Consider the following 19,760-nt stretch of genomic DNA (forward strand, 5'->3'; position numbering starts at 1 on the left):
CCTGGCCCTCATGCAGTTCCCTTTCCCTCAAAAAGAATCAGCATCCATCTGAAGTTACAAAGTGAAAAGAAAAAAAAATCCTATACCAAAAGGCTGAAGTTTTAAAGACTGCGTAAAACTGCTTCAGCCTGTGCTACTGTTGTGTGCCCTTGTAGGGAACCCGCAACTATTTCAGTGTCTGAAAATCTACAAAACCACCAGAAAGACAAAAAATAGATCAATATGGTACATAAACTGCCCATTCAATTAAGAAGATAAAAGCTAACATTGAAGATTCAGGAATTACAAATGCTAACACTGATTTACTTAGAAATAAAAGCAAAAACTTGAAAAATCTTACTTGAGGCAAGAAAAAAACTGAACTTCTTAAAATACAATATAATTTATATAACCATAATTTTAATGACTTTTCAATGAATTTAAATATATTTGGTTTCAAGCCAATAGCTATTAAATGGCTTGTGGAGGAGGTTGTGTTGAAACTATGGAATAATATTTAAACTGTAATAATTCTTCAAGTACATATGGAATTATCAAAATTCTAATTAAAAGGTATAACTTGAGTCCACCAGCCACATCCAAGGGTCACGCTGATATCATGATAAAGTGCTATTAAACCATCACTGAAAAAAAACTATTTAAATAGTGTAGTAAAATCTTGCCTTCATGGAATCAACAGGGCACAGCAGAAGTAGTGCCAGCATTTCTCACTACACGATAAAGACTTCATATTCTAGAATTCATATTTCAGAATTCTCGCTTCAGCTTTAAGGTCATATCACCACAGCTGTAAGATCATACAGTCATAGAATCATAGAATGGTTAGGGTTGGAAGGGATCTTAAAGATCATCTAGTTCCAACCCCCCTGTCACAAGCACTTATACTTTGGTAAACTCAGACACAGTTTTTATGGCTACACAACGCATCATGACTTTAAGACTCCCAGTACACTGTAAAAAAACTCCACATGTTCACAGATATAAGCCAATTGTGTTGGCTTATCCGCATGTCAAATGTGTTTGGTGGGCTAGTCTGAGACTAAATTTGTCAGGATCCAAAAGGATATTAAACTAAGTCTCCACAGTTCAAAGTATAATGCTTACTGAAAACACAATCTATGAAATTGATTTTACATAAAACTCATTAACTAATTTCTCACACAATCTGCACATCTGTTATTTTGTTGTCCTTTTTTTGTCAGATTCTACGTGCATCATTAGATACAAAATCTGCATTAATCAATCTGTTATGGAAGACAATTTATAAAATGCCCTATCCCCCATGGTTATCTAAAGGTTAGATGTGATGACCCAGAAGCCCTCTCCCAGCTTTATGGTACTGCAGAACACTGGTATAACAAGAAGAGCTGAGCACAACAGCTGCCCAGAACAGAGGGCATCAGCAAAGGCTCCGGCATTTCCCAGCTGAGAAAACAGCATTTCACCACAGGTTGTACAGCAAACACACAGGCTACCACCAGAGGAAATCAAATATTTGAACAAGCAGAATGATGTATTTCAGTCATGCATGAAGGAAAACTCAGTGAATAAGAATTACACAATGCCACCAGGAACTTGCCCTTAAGAGACACAAAGCAGTTTACTCTGAATGGCATAGAGTCAGCAAACACAGAAGCATAATTATTTTTTTCTCCTGCAGGTGGAGGGAGCACAGACAATTTTCCAAGAATCATAAAAGAAAGATTAAAAACCCTAAAAGGAGTAGGTCTGAATTCTTCTGTAGAACAATCCTCTCTAGTTTACTTTTAAAAGACAAAAAAAAAAACCCCAAAGCAGATGCACTTTGTTTTTGGTTACAAAATGATATTCCAATCATTCCAAGGCTGGGAAAATGAGAGATAAGAGGTTCAAATAATGCAAAATAAAAGAACAGGAATTCACAGGGATGTCTGATGTTCACCACTGCAGTATGAGAATTGCTAATCGCATAACAGAGCTTCTCTACAAAGAACTCTTCAAGAAACACTGAGATTGTTCAAGTACACAAATCTTTCTTAAGGGGAAGCTAGTTTATTATTTAAACTTTGCTAGAGCTAAGAGCAGGAGCAGCAGCTGATTTTATTTTTAAATGAATATGTGGTGCATTCCTCTTGACCACAGGCTCTGGAAAAAAGGAATGAGGAAGAATAGATTCCATGTGATGAAAGGAGAAAAGCATCCTTGGATATCAACTTGACAATCTAAGAAGTCTGTTTTGAACTGGTTTTGAGTCATATAGTGACAGAAGCCCATATGGAAGTAAAACTAGCAAAAAGCTACAGATGAAGACTGGAATGTTCAGCTTGGAGACCAGAAATCAGACCGGCCACAGCAGACTGGGAGCAGCAGGACACCAGACCCAACTTTGAGAGGCTTGATGTCTGAAAAACATAGGCAGATGACTGTGTAACTATAGTTCCCCCCTGCACATACATTGGCCCTATCTCATTCTACCTTGTGGACCCTTTCTCCCACCAAACACACCCTATGTAGGCATATGTAGACAATACTCTCCTACAATAACATACTCACTGCAGCCCACAAAGTCAGATGAAGCACATGAGAAGAAAAAATGGCCTTTCAGATACCACACCTGGGGGGCCTACGCAACCCAGGAGGCAGTAGGATGAGCAAGTCCACACTGTTATTTTATCTATACCACTACTGGAACAGACATATCCAGGCATGAAGCTACCTCTTTCTATTTCTTTCCTTCTTTATCTACATTTAGCATTGACAGCATGGGGGTTTAGTTCAGCTCATAATCCTGCTGAATAGAAAATGTGGAGGAGAGAGGCCAGCAAGTACAGGGTTGACAGCCTGTGTGTTAGAATATCAACTTCATTTAAGTCCAACTGACGTACAGACCAAATTCCAGAACCCCACCAACAGCTCACCCTACTGATTACTAAGAAAGATTCAAAGAAGTAATCCCTGGAAACACAACGTTGCTTTGTATCCCACAAATCTATTGCAGCAGGACACTACAGTATGCAAGGCATCAGTGTCAAATGTTGCTTGGTGAGATATATGAACCCAAAGCATTTAACATGTCACAGTGGTTAAGCCAGATTTGAAAGAAGTGTATCCTTGTAATGACGACATTCAAGTGTGTGCTTTCTCTGACAGGGATTACCTTTGCCAAGGAAATCAGCTGTCACAGTCCAAAGAAGAGACCAAGCACACAGCAACATAAAAGCAGCATAATCAAGTGCAAGTCTGAGAATGCACTGGTTTGATGTTATAGATTAATTTTTTTTTTCTTAATATCTTTACATGTAGATGAAAAAGACCAGAGGAAGGATCATTGTCTGGATCCAGTCCTAGTTAGATGCTCTTGAGAGAGACTTAGATGAAATTGTCTTGAAAACTTATCAAGAACAAGGGGTTGGGAATTAAATTAACTGAGTAGCCACTGTAAAGCAGCATATAGGACAGTGAAAGATTTAGGAATGCATCAAGTGGCAATGTTTGCTTAAAAAGCAGACCAAGGTATCAGAAGGCTATCTGCGACTTCACAAAGCTTCATCTTCATTGAGCAGGGAGGAACTCATTAAGACAAAATGAAAAGGAGTGACTTCCTTCTAAGGTATCTAGATATTATATCTTACACTGAAGTTTCATTCCGTGATGATGGTGACCGTGCAGGCTCGTGGCACTTTCTAGATTATTGGCTGATGTGTTGCTTTTGGATGAAGGGAGGAGTTAACAGACAAACTTGCAAAATATTTATACAAAATATGAACATATGTGCTCAGATGAATGGATGAAATAGAAAATCCAGTTTAGACAATATCCAAAATGTCCCTGAAATATCATGCCTTAGAAAGATTTTAAAACAAAATATTTACCCAGATCCTTAATGAGTGATAATGCTTCCCATGATATAAATGCTCCACCACCGTCATCCATAGCTCCCTGCCCAACGTCCCAGCTGTCCAGATGTCCACTCACCAATACAATCTGGAAAAGCAATTATGAGAAAATGTTTCTACATGAAAACACTGAATCAGAAAAGTCAGTTGAGTATTTAAGCATTTTCATGATTTTGTCATAAATTTGGCTTTTTTAGTTTAGAACATCAGGAAGGAAACTTTTCAAATAAAATTAAACCATTTTTCTCTAGTCACTGAATATAAATCTGGAATGACCAAATGCATCCTACTTCTTCAAACCAATGTCCAAATCAAACTAGATATGCTATGAGAAATGCTTGTTTAAATGAAAGGTTTTGTCTTGCACATTAACAAAGTGTGTACTTTTCAGAGATAAAGGTCTACTACATAGCAGAATGGTGAAAACATCTTCTATATTTTAGCTGTTTAGGCCCCTAGGCATGAAATTTGATTAACCTTATATGTGGGTGCGTAGGGAAGAAATACGGACTCAAACTAAGTGTTCCCAGACAGAGGTTGTTGTTTTATTATACATCTATGGTTTCTGTCACAGGGGACCTTTAATTTATTACTGGATCCCCTGTGTGCTACAACAATGACAAGGTATTTTATAGTTCCATTAGTCATAAGGATATTTTAAATTAAAATGACATGGTAGCAAGTCCCAGAGGGGTTTTCTGCAAAGAAAGTTTTGTGGCTACAGTAGAGCATAGTAGTAATATATATCTCTGGAAACACCAACTTTCAGATCTGAACTCTTCAAATCACTTCAAATGTTGACAAGCAGCATCAGACCAGTACCAGAAGTGGGACAGTTCCCTAACTGGACCTGAAACTGAAACGCTGATGGATCTGTGATTGCAGTGGTAAGGTCAAGGAATGACAAAAACTCTCAGGCACTGTGGTAAAATGATGAGATAGCACAAAAACAAGAGCAGGGAGCTGCTGCAGTGCCCCAGGAATCTTTGAAGAACTAGTACCAGTAAAGAGTGCCCTTGGGATAGGGTGGAAGTGGAAGTATCCAACCTATGACAGCTCAGCACTGAGGAAAAACTGAAGGAGACCCTGGAGTATCTGCCTGTGTGCCCTGCCCACACAAGAAGGGATGCTTCCCACTCTCTGGTCAGTTGTTGTCAAAGAGGTCTCAGAGTTGTGGTATCTAGAAAAAGGTTAAAAAGTACTCATTCTTCCTGCGACATTCTTCTTCCTAAGGGCATATCCTCTCAGCTTTCATTCATCACATGACAATTACTCTAGCACTGAAAATAAGAACATAGCAAGTCTTTCCTATTATCACCCCTGGAGGGTAAGAGCCTATGCTCTCAAGAGTGCAGCTAGCATCACAAGGAACTTGGGGCCCAAGCACAAAGATCTCTATTTTTCTCTTCACAAGAGAGAAATCTTAGTACATTTTCACTGGTTATTAAAAAAAATGGACAAACAGATCATGGCAGGGCAAAATGCATGAAGTGTTCAAACAAATGTGTTTTTTTCATCCAACCAAATACAAATTCAGGTAACACAACTAAAAGGCCCCTCTGTATTAAACAAAGGCCATGGTAAATTACTAGCCATATCCATTGTATGGATCATATACCCAACCAGAATGCACCAAACCCCTCTAAATTCAGAAAATACACTATGAAATATTTATAAATACGTATGTTATAAAAATGAGAAGTGTCTGGAAAAGCTTGTGATCAAAATCTCAGGAGCAGCTTGCTCCTTCCCTCTCAGCTGTTTCAACACTCTTTTCTGCTCGTCCAGCCTTAACATGTGTTTTCTTTCCAGCACAGACTGGTTTTCTTGGTAGTAGACAGACTTGCTGCAGCCTTTATTCCAAAACCTCCCCTCCTTCAAAAGTGCTTAAATTTGGACAGCAGGCTCCTCTGTAAGAGCCTCAGATTTACTCAGGAGGTATTCCTGCAATTTTATGTCATGATCCTTGAGATCCAGCATGAAAGACTGCAAACAGCAAGTTTTCCAGGGATGCTGCCCTACAGTAGATGTACTTGATCTACTGAAGCCCTTTGCTACAATAGCAACATAGCTTGAAATGTAAGAAAAGCCATGCCAGATTTGGAGGTAGAAACTTTTCTGAAATGAGAACAGAAAAGACGTGCTGAGAATGTGATACTCCTTGTTTTTTTCGTTTGCTTATATGGGAGGATGAAGCATACACACACACATGCTTGTAGGTGATGAGGGCAACACTGGAATGAACGTTTCATAGAGTTCATTAAGGCATGTGCACCCCCACTGCAAACTGCAGATGGAGGGCTGAGCTGAAACACCACTGCACTTTGCTGCCAAATGATGCAGGAGCATCATACAATAAGGAATTTCCAAATAATAATATTCATTTTTCTGAAAGAACAGGAAAGGCTCTGAGTGAATGCACAGCTGTCTGCCATATAAAGGATGGACATTCCACAACTTCAAAATCACCATCCATGTGGTCTGTTTGTTCTTAAAGCAAAAATCGGTTTTAAGAAGACAACTATTCACTCTCCTGGGAAACAGAGCTTCAGGATGAAGTGAATTATTTAGAATAAGTCTGTAAACTCATTTAGAGACAACCAAGCTTACAATAGAAGCAACGCCTTGTCTTTAGCAGTGAAAGAATACCTCACTAATGCTGTTCCCTGGCAGCAACCCCAACATGAGCATTTGAGAAAGAATTACTCCTCATTTCTGTGAAACAACACATATTGCAACTAAGAAGGAAATTCTGAATCAGAAGAAGGTGGTGTAATCTCACTTGGGGTTACAGACTCCAATCATAAAGCATCGTTACCAACTCCCAAACATCACACCAAAACAGTTCAAGGTTCAAGCGGATTGAGAAAGTCAGATAATTTTATGGATGAACTTTCACTTAAATTTACTTCGGCTGATGCCAACATCAATTACATAAATACAACCAATGTGCTTCTATGTGAAAGCTTTTTTAGGACAGTTGTTTTTTTAAACTCTTATGCTTTTGTAGCAGCTGCTAAAACGAAAGTTTCAGTGATCATGCTTATAGCTAGCCATAGACATTCTTAAAGTAAGACACAGTCATAAAATAACATAACTACTATGTTTATCTCGGTCGTTAAGTAGCTATAATGTGTCTGGGCAATTAATGGAAATATTTCTGAGATTCACTCTAAGCCACTGTATGATTTAAAATAATATTATAAAATAATATTATTAGGATTCTCTGTACAGGTGGGCTAATAACAAAAGCATTTAAAGCTATCAAGGATGTTTGATTATTCAATTTTCCACATTGCTTTAAAACCTGTTACTTGGTTTTCAGGTCCAAATCTACAAACAGACTAATCACATTTGTACAAAACATCCCTATAGAAATGTCAGTACATGCCAACAGAATGTAGGCACTGCAAAGCAATGGAAGCAAGTACATGTAAGTATTTGTTTTAAATATACAGAGGAACAGTATAGGTTCATAGAATACAGTATAGAATACAATATATTCATAGAATATAGTATATTATAAATATACTCAAGGAACAGTATAGGACAACATACTGCTGTACTTATAGAGCAATACAAATTTGCCAAACTGACACAAAATAAAATTAGGATAAGACAGCTTGCATGCAACACAACAACTTAAAATTCATTGTTTCTGCAGTGACACAGCTAAGAAATGCTCCTCTAGACATAGTCCTGAGACAATACCACAGAAGTGGAACTTTGAGAAGTGTTTCAAATAGAAGATTAGTTATTGTATTTCCTTCTGCACCAGCATTATCACCTCCATTGGATGCCTTTAACTCATGCCCAGCATTTCTATCAAGCATACTGAAATATTTTGAAATTTAGATGATATCTTACATATTTATGTGAATACATATTTTCATATTTTAAACCCAAGATTAAGAACACGAACTGCCCACCCACATACTTTTGCATATGTCAGGGTGTTATCCTTTTCTAAGCAGGATGGGTTTTGCCAGTAAAAAATAATCTCCTATTCCATGTGTAGTCTGATATGCCTTTTGCAATTGTCATGCAGTAACTTCATACAATGTAGGTGAGCTGCCTTCTGCTTGGTTAGGGGGAATTTAAGAAAAGTCTATTCTACTTTTAGTTAGTCTTCACAATCTCATTTGCTTCTGTAGGGGTACAAGGCAAAGGCTTCTTTCTATGCAACATTAGGGATTATAAACAACAAACATCATTAGGAAAGAACTCTAAGTAACATCTTCAACCACAGAATTTAATCTAGAATAACATTTGTATTAAGTTGTGAAAACCAGCATTCAAAGTTATTTCATGTCACTGAGGTAGAAGGTAATGGAAGAGTAACAAAACATCCATCTTATGTGCTAGGTATAAGACCAGGTATCAAGGTCTTACATTATTTGACTGGATATTTATTCTGCATGAATCCCCATCTAGTGCATGGCATGTTTGTACAATACTTAACTTACACATATGAACACCACATATTGTGGTTTGATTTGTGTTTGAACTGAAATTACAAGAAAACAGAAGTCAGATAAGAATTAGGATCCGCTATTCAAGCCACTCAATCCAAATTGATGGATCGATTCCCAGTTCAATCCAAAAAATGCCTGTGATTATTCTCTCCTTCTGCAAACACGTACTACTCTTTTTACTCACAGAAACACTTTCTCACCTAACAGTTTGCTATATATTCAGGCCTGTCCTTCTAAGCATAGGGAGTATATTTTGGTTAATTTACCCATTTGAATAGCATGACAAATATGAACTGCCAGATGGCTTCAGTTTATCAGGATCTAAAGATTTTCTTCATTTCACTGTGTTAACAGCATGAGAACAAGGGAAAAGAAAAAGGCAGGATATCATGCACCTAACTAGTGATCACATAAAACAGCTGGCAGGACTAAATTTAAGCCCATCATGCTTAACTTGCCTTCACCACTATGATTAAATAACATCTTCATATACACGAATTTGCAAATCTGGCACAGTAGTTTTAGGATGTATTAATATCATCCACAGTAGTGCTTGCAAATACATTCTGGAAAATGGCAACACCAAGCAATATGCTTTTCTACTGATAATCCACATAGCACAGCTGGCACTAGGGTTCACAGCAACCTTCCTCTTTGATAGTAATTCTTAGTTTGCAGACTGTATTCTATTTCTCCCTTTGAAGGAAAATGTTCTGTCATCTCAGTGGAATAAAATGTTGGTGTACAATTAGTTTTTCTGCCCTGACCCATTCTCTTCCTTACTCCACCCCAAACCTTTCTCTCTTCAACTCCCACAACAAAACAAATAGCAAATTAAGAGTTATCAGTTCTTTCTACTTCATACTTCATATTCAGGCAGACTCACATTGCTGTACAAAGCCCAACATTCCTCAAGTTTTAAAATATTTACAGCAGTTATTTATTTGTATTATGCAGTAAGATTCTGTAAATCACTCCCTTGGCTTTTCCACCAAAGGCCTTCCAACATCTAAACAATCAGAACTTGTAATCCTACATGCTGCAGCAGTACACAGACTGCAGCAAACGCATCACACATCATCTTCCATCCAACCCAGCTCTTTCAGCAGCAGGGCAGTGACTCAAAGGAAACTTCTCAAGCACTGCATAATAAAGATAACCATTTAAAAAGTTTTTGCAGGGATACTGTGTTTTGTGTCTATACCACCATCATCTCAAGCTCAGCTTCTCAACATGGGGGAAGACAAAACTTGCAAAGTTGAGGACCCATCAGCAGCACAGCACTATGTGGCATGGGATTAAAATCAGATTTACATGCAAGGTTAGATATATACATATAATACATATGTATTTGAATATAAACTCCCCTGTATTTAAAAATCTGCTGTTCATTCCTACTGGAAAAAAAAACCAACCCAACATTGTCCTATTATTTTTAAAAAGGTCTACTCTATTGCGTGCAATCCCATCAAATTCAATACCAAAATTCAAACACAGAGCTGTATCAGAGATATTCAATTGTAAAAAAAAAATGCTTGCTTTATAGTGTCCTGGTTTGAGCAGTAGCAGTCATTTTTCTCCTTCTTGGTAGCTGGTGCAGTGCTGTGTTTTGACTTTCGGGCTAAGAACGGTTGCTGATAGCAAGTATGTTTTGAGTTACTTCTCAAATGTTTGGTTTGTCCAAGGACTTTCTGAGCTCACTCTCTGCCAGGGAGGAGGGGAGGCCGGGAGGAAGGAGAGACAGAACACCTGACCCAGGCTAGCCAATGAGGTATTCCATGCCATAGCACGTCATACCCAGGATGTAACTGAGAGTTACCTGGAAGGGCTGGGACTCTAGGGGTTGGAGGAGGTATCGGTCAGTGCTCGGTCAGGCAGAGTGGGGTGAGTTACGGGTCAGTGGCTGGTGAGGTGTTGTATTCTCTTCACTTCTTATTTCCTTTATCATTATTAGTAGTAGCAGTAGTGATTTGTGTTATTCCTTAGTTATTAAAGTGTTCTTGTCTCAACCTGTGGGAGCCACATTCTTTGGATTCTCCTCCCCAACTCTCCGGGAGTTGGGAAAGCAAGATGGGGGAGTGAGTCAACAAGCTGTGCAATTTGGGTTTAAACCACGACAATAGAAATTCTTAGTGAAAGTCTACCCTGACTGTTTCCCAAATGTTTGGTTTAGGCTACAAGTATGTGAAAAAGACATGTGAGTTTCTGTACTTGCCTTTAAGAAAACCCTAGCTTCCTTCAGTTAAACTGCAATTGGATTAAATCATGCCCTAAATGTAAATCAGGAACATTACCACATTTAGTGGATTTTATTTCATGTATATAAGAATATTTCTTCATATTAGTTTTTAGCTTTGGTGTTCAAACGATATGACTTCACTACAACTCCTTTTATTAGATTTCACACACATTAGGAATGGTTCTTAAATAATCACTCTGGCTGTCTCAACTAATCCACAGTCGTAAAGATAGAGTCAAGTTCAGAAAGAAAAAAATGATTAAAACAACAACTGTCGTCTCCATTTACTACGAAGGGTAGTAAGTCTTAACTTCCAGGCTTCTGATTAAATGATAGATCTGCACATGAAACAAAAGTGACTCACTTAGTCACACAAGAATCCAACGCTGTTATTGCTAAAAAGTTCATTGACCTTCAAAGAGCCCCTGTGTCACAATATACAGTAAACTCTTTAGAGCTGAATCTCTACTTCATAAAAGTGATTGAAAATAAAGTGTTCTTGGAAAGTATTGCAACCAAACCTCTCTGTTTGAAGTGAATCTTGAATCCACTGAGTAGTTAAATAGCATGAGCTGATATCATTTATGGCATACAGAACAGTGAAGGAGAAAATTAGTCTGGAAGTAAATTATTACTGATAAGGGAATTGTAATAAAGGTAACGAGATATAGAAACTATATGAGCATTCAACAGACACCCAAGTATTGGAATTACTACCATTTTTGTGTTAAATGTTGGATTTTAAGACTTAGCATTTCTATATTTATGTTCCCTAGAATCTTTTATTTCATATTTCCTGAGCTGTAACAATTTCAGAAATAATAGTACTCTTTATAATACCATATTTCAAAACTAAAGATTTTACCTTATATATTTCAGCCCAGCTCTAGACATTTAAAGAGGAAAAGTCGTAACAATAACTACTGCTAAACAAAACCAGGTATCACTGAAATATCACTTACCCTTGCATAAAGATGATAGATGATATTGTAGCTGCTGGTTTTCTTGTCCAAAGATTAACAAAGGATCTCTGCAATACCCCTATATGAAAGCTGAAACAGCGTCTGACCTGATGTGCAGAGAGAAACAATCTTCTTTCTACATTTATCAAAGAAAGACTTTCCTTACACATGTGGCAGATGATTTGTTTATGAAGAAAGGGATTATTTTATGAAATAGAATCCTTGTATTAATATATTTTGCACTTTAGGGGTATAAATAATTCCACACTATTACAGATCTAGCAACATTCACAGATTTTTTATCTTTGAAATTTCTTTCATCAGATATCAAAACTAATCTCAGCTAAATAAACACTAATAGCTAGTGTTACCTCTCTCACTGAATTGTTTAAACTGTCCTACTTCTTCCACACTGTGATACTATGCACTACTGGCAAGCACCCCAAAACTGTAAAATCTGTAGATTTTTCTCAAGAAAATTGCAAAGCTATTGTTTCCTCTTGAGCACACTAGAGAACCCCTGAAGTCAGACCCATGCCGCGCTAGCACTGTCTTGCATCCTGAGTAGCCACCTCTGAACTGTCCTCTAGTAAGTAGACTTCATTTTACAAATTATCCAAGAAGACTGCTGATGGAAGTAAGTCAACAAAATTCTTAGATGGCTGTAAGAACTACAAGAACTACAAGAAAGGAGGCACCAAAACATAACACTTATGTCCCAGTGCCAAACACCAAGCACCAGAGAATACTTGAGGTCAGACGGGACCTCTGGGTGCTAACTGACTTCCATATCCTGCTCACAGCAGGGTACAAGGAATGCAGGAGGTCTCTGGAGTACACTAATGATGGGGGATGTAAAAAACCCCAAAGTAGTGTTCACTGACAGAACAAGAGGCAATAGGTAAAAACTGAAACAGAAGGAATTGCATTTAAAAATAAGAAAGAAATGTTTTTACTACAAGAGTTGTAGACCACTGGAACTGCTACCCAGAGAAGCTGTGGGGTCTCCATCCTTGGACATATTCAAAACCCATGCCCTACACAACCTGCTCAAGTTGGCCTGGCTTTGAGCACAGGGGTGGACTACACAATCTGCAGAGGCATCTTTTTGTAATTATGACACTGATTCCAGAAAAAATAATCCACATTTTTTTCTGGGTTTAGAAATAATGCACATTTCTTTTGATTCTGAAAATTTCAGTAAAGAGACACAAAAAGTAGCACACAACTTGGAAATCAACTCTACCAAACCCAAGTATGTCTTTCAAGACCCAGCCTGCTAAAGTACAACTGCAATTTTCAGTATAGTATTTTACTGGCACAAGACAAAAGCCCTACGTAGGGCAGTCAAAATTATGGTAAAAATTAAAAATTAAAAAAATATATGAAATCCATTTTATGGAATAATTTGCAACTTTAGTCTTTCTTACTTTTATGAACTGATGCAAAAAACCACAGAATTAGGGCAGTTCTTGGCTTGCAACATGAAAAAAAAGTCTTTATCTTACACTGACCTAAAAGTATTGCTTTATATATTGTATGAGACATGTCTCAAAAGTCTCTATATCCTTTTCATATTACAAGTCTTCTTTCACCACGTACAGCTCCTTCCATTTCTTTTAGTTTTTGATAATTCAAACAGCATTTCTATTGAGGCTTTAAAAGTGGACTTAGAAAACTATTAATTTCTTATTGCTAAATTTAAATTAGTTAATTCTATTGTATTTATCCTTTTATCAATAAAATGGGACTGAACACCATTTATTATGTAGGAAACCATTGATGATTAACATTTATTGTCATATTTATGAAAGCATTCATGGAAAATACTGAGAAGTGGGGACTTCCACAGAAACTGGAGTCGCATTCACAGAGACACAGCTAAGTACTTTCAAGAAAAACTGACAGATTTCCCTCCTCAATTCCCATTAGTGTATCTCAAAACCTCAGAGTTTTCATACAAAGTGATAGCTCACTCTTCATGTTTATCTGTCCTTAATTTCTCTGTTTATATACTATTGTGAAACTTAGAGTGTTTGACACAAGTTTTTGCCAAGATGGAGAAGAGACTGATTTTTCAAACTCAGACAATTTCTGTTAAAGACCAGATGAGACAACTGTTGTCAGGATGATTGCCAGGCTGGAATTTCTGCTTAAAATCAAAAGAGATTATGTCTGTTAGAAACAGTAACACAAGGACTTTAGAATCCATTTGGAGTGCAGGGGACTTAAGAAAACCTGGTGCAAAGTATAGCTGTTGTGATGTAAGACAAAACAGTAGCATTGCATACTTCAAGGTGATTACCATACCACAGGCCTGGAAAATGGTTTGAGTGTATGAGCTTTTTGAGCACCCTGTGGCTACTGCCTGTTGCCATCTATTAATACATACACATGAATGTCCAAAGGGTAAGCATGTACAAAGAAGGGCAACAAAAATGGTGAAGGGCCTAGAGCAGAGTCTGATGAGGAATGGCTGAGGGAACTGAGGTTGCTTAGCCTGGAGAAAAGGAGGCTCAAGGGGAACGTTATTGCTCTCTACAACTACCCGAAAGGAGGATCGAGCAAAGTGGGTGTTTTGATCTCTTCCCCCAAGAAACAAGTGCTAGAATAAGAGGAAAAAGCCTCAAGTTGTGCCAGGGTTAGTTTAGGTTGGGTGTTATGAAAAATTTCTTCACTGAAAGGGTTGTCAGACACTGGAACAGGCTGTCCAGGGAAGTGGTGGAGTCCTCTGCAGCTATTTAAAAGACGTGTAAATGTGGTGCTTAGGGACATGTCTTAGTGGTGGACTTGGCAGTGTTAGGTTAATGGTTGGACCTGATGACCTTGAAGGTCTTTCCAACCTAAACAATTCTATGATTCTATGCCAAGCATAAACCAGTGCTTCCCTTGCATGGAACAGACAGCAGATGGATAACTCATAGCTCTGGACAAACCCTGGAGAAAGACAAAAATCAAGTCAACTGCAGTAAGAGGAAGGGAGGAGATACTCAAATCCCTTGTCCTGCCTCTTTCCAAAATCATTGTGATTACCATAGGTGGGGTACCAGAAAATAGAAGTGACCTCATTTGGAACTGGCCCAGGGTGTATGAAACATCTGACTGTACATTGGAAGGGACACACAGAGTGATTACAGCACTCATCCCAAAAGTGGAAGAGGTGTCCTCACGGCTACACTCTGGAATCAAGCTGAGCCGTGCTTTTTGCACATAGGTCTCCATTTCCTCTCTCTAAAGCACCTATAGATTGGGTGCAGGTTTTATCATCGCTGACATTTTCACAGGCACAAATTTCTCTATGTCTTTCACAGCACAGGAAATTTTATGAGCTTGTGAAAATGTTCACAGCAGGATTTTTTTTCCCCCATGTCCAGCTACAGAGAGGAAATCAGAAAGAACACCAGAAATGCCAGCTAGGTCCAGGCTATACAGATGGGTTTGTCTTATGTGAGTTTCTGTCTACTTGGACTTAACATTAAATTTATGTCCTTAGGCCGCTCAAATCTGTCAGTGCTAACTAATGCTTCCTGTCACTTCACCTTAGTTTTGAATCCCTGACCTTCATCTGAAAAGTTGTGTGCCTTACTGCCAATGCCACCTCCCTCTAGTTTCTCTTCCTACAGCTGGAAGTTGAAATAACTTGTTTACTTAACTTTCCCTGCACCCCTCAATTTCACACATGACAGAGGAACGTATGCTCATAGAAATCCTGGTATCTATATAGCACTGCCTAACCAGCTGGCAAGCACCAACTGCTACCAGACATCAGTCTTCAACTACCTCCAAAATATGCATTAGAAAGATCCTATATTCATTCAGCCTCCACAACCCTGACACCGCATGCAATAACGGTTTAATGAAATCTTGTGTCATACTAAAATTATTACTGCTGTTCTATTTTGTACTTCATTTCATATCTGTTTGTGCTTAAATAAATTTAATTTCTCCTTCAGGCATTGTTCTCAGAAGCTCCTATTCTGATTTTATTAGGGTTTGTGCCTCTAACTTTCAAAATCAAACACAATGGTTATCACAGTAGTACACAAAACTGATTTTATGTCCAGGATTAATAAGCCTGAATAGCATATTTAGTCAAGAACATATCAGGACTGTAGCTGCTTAATTATTTTAATAGCTGAATGTTAAAAGAAACTTATTCTAGCCTTTAAATAACCTTCTGACAAGATTGCACACAGAGAATTAGGGGCCTAAGGAACAAGATTCTCCTAATGCACCCACTCCAGTCCTTGTTGTCAGATGTAACTACCCAAAAAATCTGGTTCATATGTTAATCATTTAGTGCATTTAATAACACAACAATTTCAGAATAACTGATAGGAATCTGTAGTTTTCTCTAAACTTTTCCCACTGATGTCTTTAAAAATTTACTACTGACTTTCCCAGCCATTCTTGGATGCTTCATTCCTGTTGAAAGAAAATAAGATGCTCAAAGGTTGGCCAGCATTCTTATGTCCATTACATTTTTCTCAAGGGACTGCAGCCTCTATGCATACAGTTCCCTTTTTATCCGCACAAGAAAGAGACAGATCAAAAGGAATGTGAGCCACTGGTTGGTTGAAAGGTAGTAACATTAAAAGACAATTTTAATCATGGCTTTGAAAAATGTTGATTGCTAAATAAGACCAGGACAAGCAGGAAACGAATATTTATTTGACTGGTCTTCCTGACCAACTGTAAGCAAAAGCGTTCACTTGGAATTTGCATGTTACAAATGAAACAAAATGCAAATTAACTTGATCTACTATGTAGAGAACGAAAAGGCAAATACTAGTCCTGCCAATATAGAAACCCCTCAGCTTGGTAGGGTACCTTACTTGAACAGCAGCTGTCAGACACCCTCACGGAAAAGGGTGCTCCAAAGAACAGGTCCTCTGCAATGCATATGCCCCTAAAATAAGTAAGCTGCATGTTCATTTCTGAAACCACCTACACTCACATAACCCCGAGTGCAGTTGCAGATCTCACTAATAATTAACATTTACTCTTCTCAGCTGCAGAACACTTAACACTAACACTGCTACCATAACTACACCATTATAATTGTAACTGAGGCACACATAAGGCAGAAAGACACAGAACTAAAACATTTCTAGGACTTAGCCTACAAACTTTGCAATCTATTAAGCAACCTTACAGTTAGTTTCCATTCCACAACTGATTCAGAGTTATTCTACATTTGCCAGTAAACACGCGTTTCAAGAAAAAGCTAGCTAATGTTTTATTTCTTAAAAAAAACATGAGGAAATAAGTTAGTAGAAATGGTAAAGAAGGAGGGTTGACTCCAATTCAAGTATGTCATCAGAATTGCTGATGACTTGTTGTCAGTATCACCAAATCAGCATAGGTTTGAGAGGAAGAAATTTATTTGAACTGCTGTCTAGGAACAGCTGGTGCTGTTGTAACATGTCCTATGTTCTAAGCATGTCACCAGCAAAGCACAATTGAGTTCCAGAAGTTCAGAAAAGACACATAAACACATGCAAAGTGCTCTCTTGCCTCAACAGTTACCTCTGCCTCTCAAGCTACAGCAGATTCTTGTACTAAGGACACAATCTATCCAAATTACCCCAAGGAAACACTGAGAAACAAAAACAGGACTCAAAACCAGGCTGTAAATGTACTGCAGAAAAGATTTAAAGTGGTTTATGAGACACCTGAGTTTCCTCTGGAAAGAACGACAAAGCACAATAACAGCTCAAGGTACATTGAGCAGGAACTGCACTGGCAAAGGATGGGCTTTAAACAGGTGTCTTATCTAATAAAAACAGTTGTGTTAGAGATGCCAGTGATTTTCCATCACAGGGTTGTCTTGGCATCCCCACACACTACCTTCACTGTAGCGTCTGGAGACCTTCCTTTGCTCGTTCTCCAGGCTATCTTGATCAGCAGTTGTACCCATATATCCACACTGGCTTTCATGAGCAAGAAAAGCATAAATATCAGGTTGTAATTTAAATCTTCCTCCCATCTTCCTCACTCCCACTTTTTGAAGTTCAGGGTGGGATCTGGATCCCAGCGCAACTGACAGGGTCCCCCTCACAGGCGCAAGGGGTCAGCCACCTTCAGTGGGTCACAGTGGCTACCAGGCAAATCAAAAGAGAGAGCATTTCTCTCCTCAAGATGTTCCTCTCCTCTCACACTGCCCAGATCAGACCAAATCAGAGCAAATTTATCTGAAAGACAGGAAAAAGGATACTCATAGGATGGAGGGGAGAGGGCAATCCTCATTCAGCAACCAGACAGTGAAAAAGAGGCAATGCATAGACTTTATCACATTCCTGGAAAGCTACTCTATCATCCAATCTGTCTTCTGCCTCTCCAGTATTCAACTTCAATCTCCTCCCAATTAATTCAGCCCTGAGAATCTAATTATTGACAGCTTGACCACTGCAGAGGATGCAGAGAAGAAAACAAGAAAACACTTCATAAAGCACCATCCATCCTCAGAGCTTCATAATGGGCCATACCTCTTCAAATATAATGTATGCATGCATTCTGGCCAGAATATGTAACAGTTCAAGCACCCTTAAATGTCCCACAAGTTATTAAATTTTTAGTTTTCAGAATCTAATCTCAGATCATCAAAGACTTAAATCAACAACAGTTTATATATAAAATGAGATGCACATGTTTTTCAATATGAGAAAGTGCATGCATATACAAAATACAATAGAGTGTTACAAGATTAAAGTTCATTTAGCATGACATTTGTAGCAAATTCCTTTTCTGAAGTAACATTGCAGAACCCAGAATTATACCAAAACCAGAGAAGTACATTTTTTTATACTCAAGGGGAAATACTGATGGTGAGATTATCAAGGCCAGTTATAACAATGTGTTAAAGTAAAACAAAGAATCTACCCTCAATGCTTCTGCATTTGCTTTTGCCAAGTGTTTGCCTTCCTGATAAATTCAGGATCTTTTTCATAAGCCCATAATTTTCCATAAGCCACAATTTACTAGATATGAAATCATATTTCTAGACTCCAGACTACCATTTTTTAAAGCATTTTCTTTATGTCAATCAGCCACAGCAAGAAAAAATGCTTTTCCAAGGCTCTCAACAGAAGGGAAATTGCAAAGTGTATTAGTGCCATATTAGGAATATTTAACAGTGATCATATGACCAGTGGTTGAAATTCCTGTGAACATATACCTGCATTTTGTTTAGATACAGGAGGCAAAAGACCTTTTGAACACAAATGTTTTTAATGCAGATAACACATGATGTCAGAGACATTCAGAGAAATGAATGTGAGCTAAAAATATGTTACTCTCAGTTCTCCTTCCCCCATGATCTGCAGGGTCTGGACTGCAGCGTTTGGTGGGGGGATGTTTCTTTTTTGTTCTTTTCACTAATTGAACCTGCAACCAAGGACAGAGTTTCCCAGACATCACCACCACATCTGAAAAACTTCCACAGTGTTTAGTGATGTGTCCAGCACCCCTATACGTACCCTGCCTCTCCCTATCACAGTGGGAAATTACTTGTTGATCAAAAAGCACTATTTGCATATGTTACACTGATTTTAAGCAACATAAAAGATGTGTGCTTTATATCTGCAGGGGACAATGACTGGATGTGGTGCAGTATGGGGTTTGACTGATTCCCAAGAAAGCTGGAAACTATATAGACAGACAATATGCTCATTTCTCTCAAAATGAAGATGCTTATTATGACAGGCTGCAAGTTTTGCCAGAGAAGCATGAGTGTCTACAGAGAATGTCTCCAAGCAGTATTCTGTGGGCAGCAGGTTAGTAAACAAGGAACATGGTCTGATGTCTTTTTTCTGCAAGGGTCATATATTACTAATTAAGTTGCAATATTTTTTTTAATAGCTTGTATATATTTACTGAAAAAGATACCAAACCAGTTTTCAGTGTAAAGGGCTTTGGCAGTGCAACCTGCACCCTTTATATCTGAAAGTACTAGCTGAGTTGATTAGTTGGAATAAGTTAACCACAGACACAAAGAAGACATTGTGTATGCCTGGTAGTTTGGTTTGAAGTTTCTTCTCTCCCAGTGCTTGCTGGAAGGATGCATCTCATACAGTATTCAGAGCAACTGAGCGCTAGCCACATACCTAAATTGTGAAATAGATGGCACCTTGAATAATACCTACACCAAAGTAAGAAAATGTAAATTTTGACAGATACAGCAAAATAAGCACAAGCACAAAGGGAACAG

The 19,760-nt window shown here is 38.2% G+C and overlaps 1 protein-coding gene across 1 annotated transcript in view; it reads right to left on the reverse strand.

Annotated features, from left to right (window-relative positions):
* The window catches only part of CPQ (carboxypeptidase Q), a 153,455-nt gene that overhangs the window by 56,389 nt on the left and 77,306 nt on the right, over positions 1–19,760 (reverse strand). The window contains exon 5 of the mRNA XM_005150879.3: positions 3,852–3,963. Within this exon, the coding sequence (XP_005150936.2) occupies positions 3,852–3,963 (112 nt within the window). The remainder of the gene's footprint in view (positions 1–3,851; positions 3,964–19,760) is intronic.

The sequence above is a fragment of the Melopsittacus undulatus genome, chromosome 1 (genome assembly GCF_012275295.1).
Source record: "Melopsittacus undulatus isolate bMelUnd1 chromosome 1, bMelUnd1.mat.Z, whole genome shotgun sequence".
NCBI classification, from domain to species: Eukaryota; Metazoa; Chordata; class Aves; order Psittaciformes; family Psittaculidae; genus Melopsittacus; species Melopsittacus undulatus.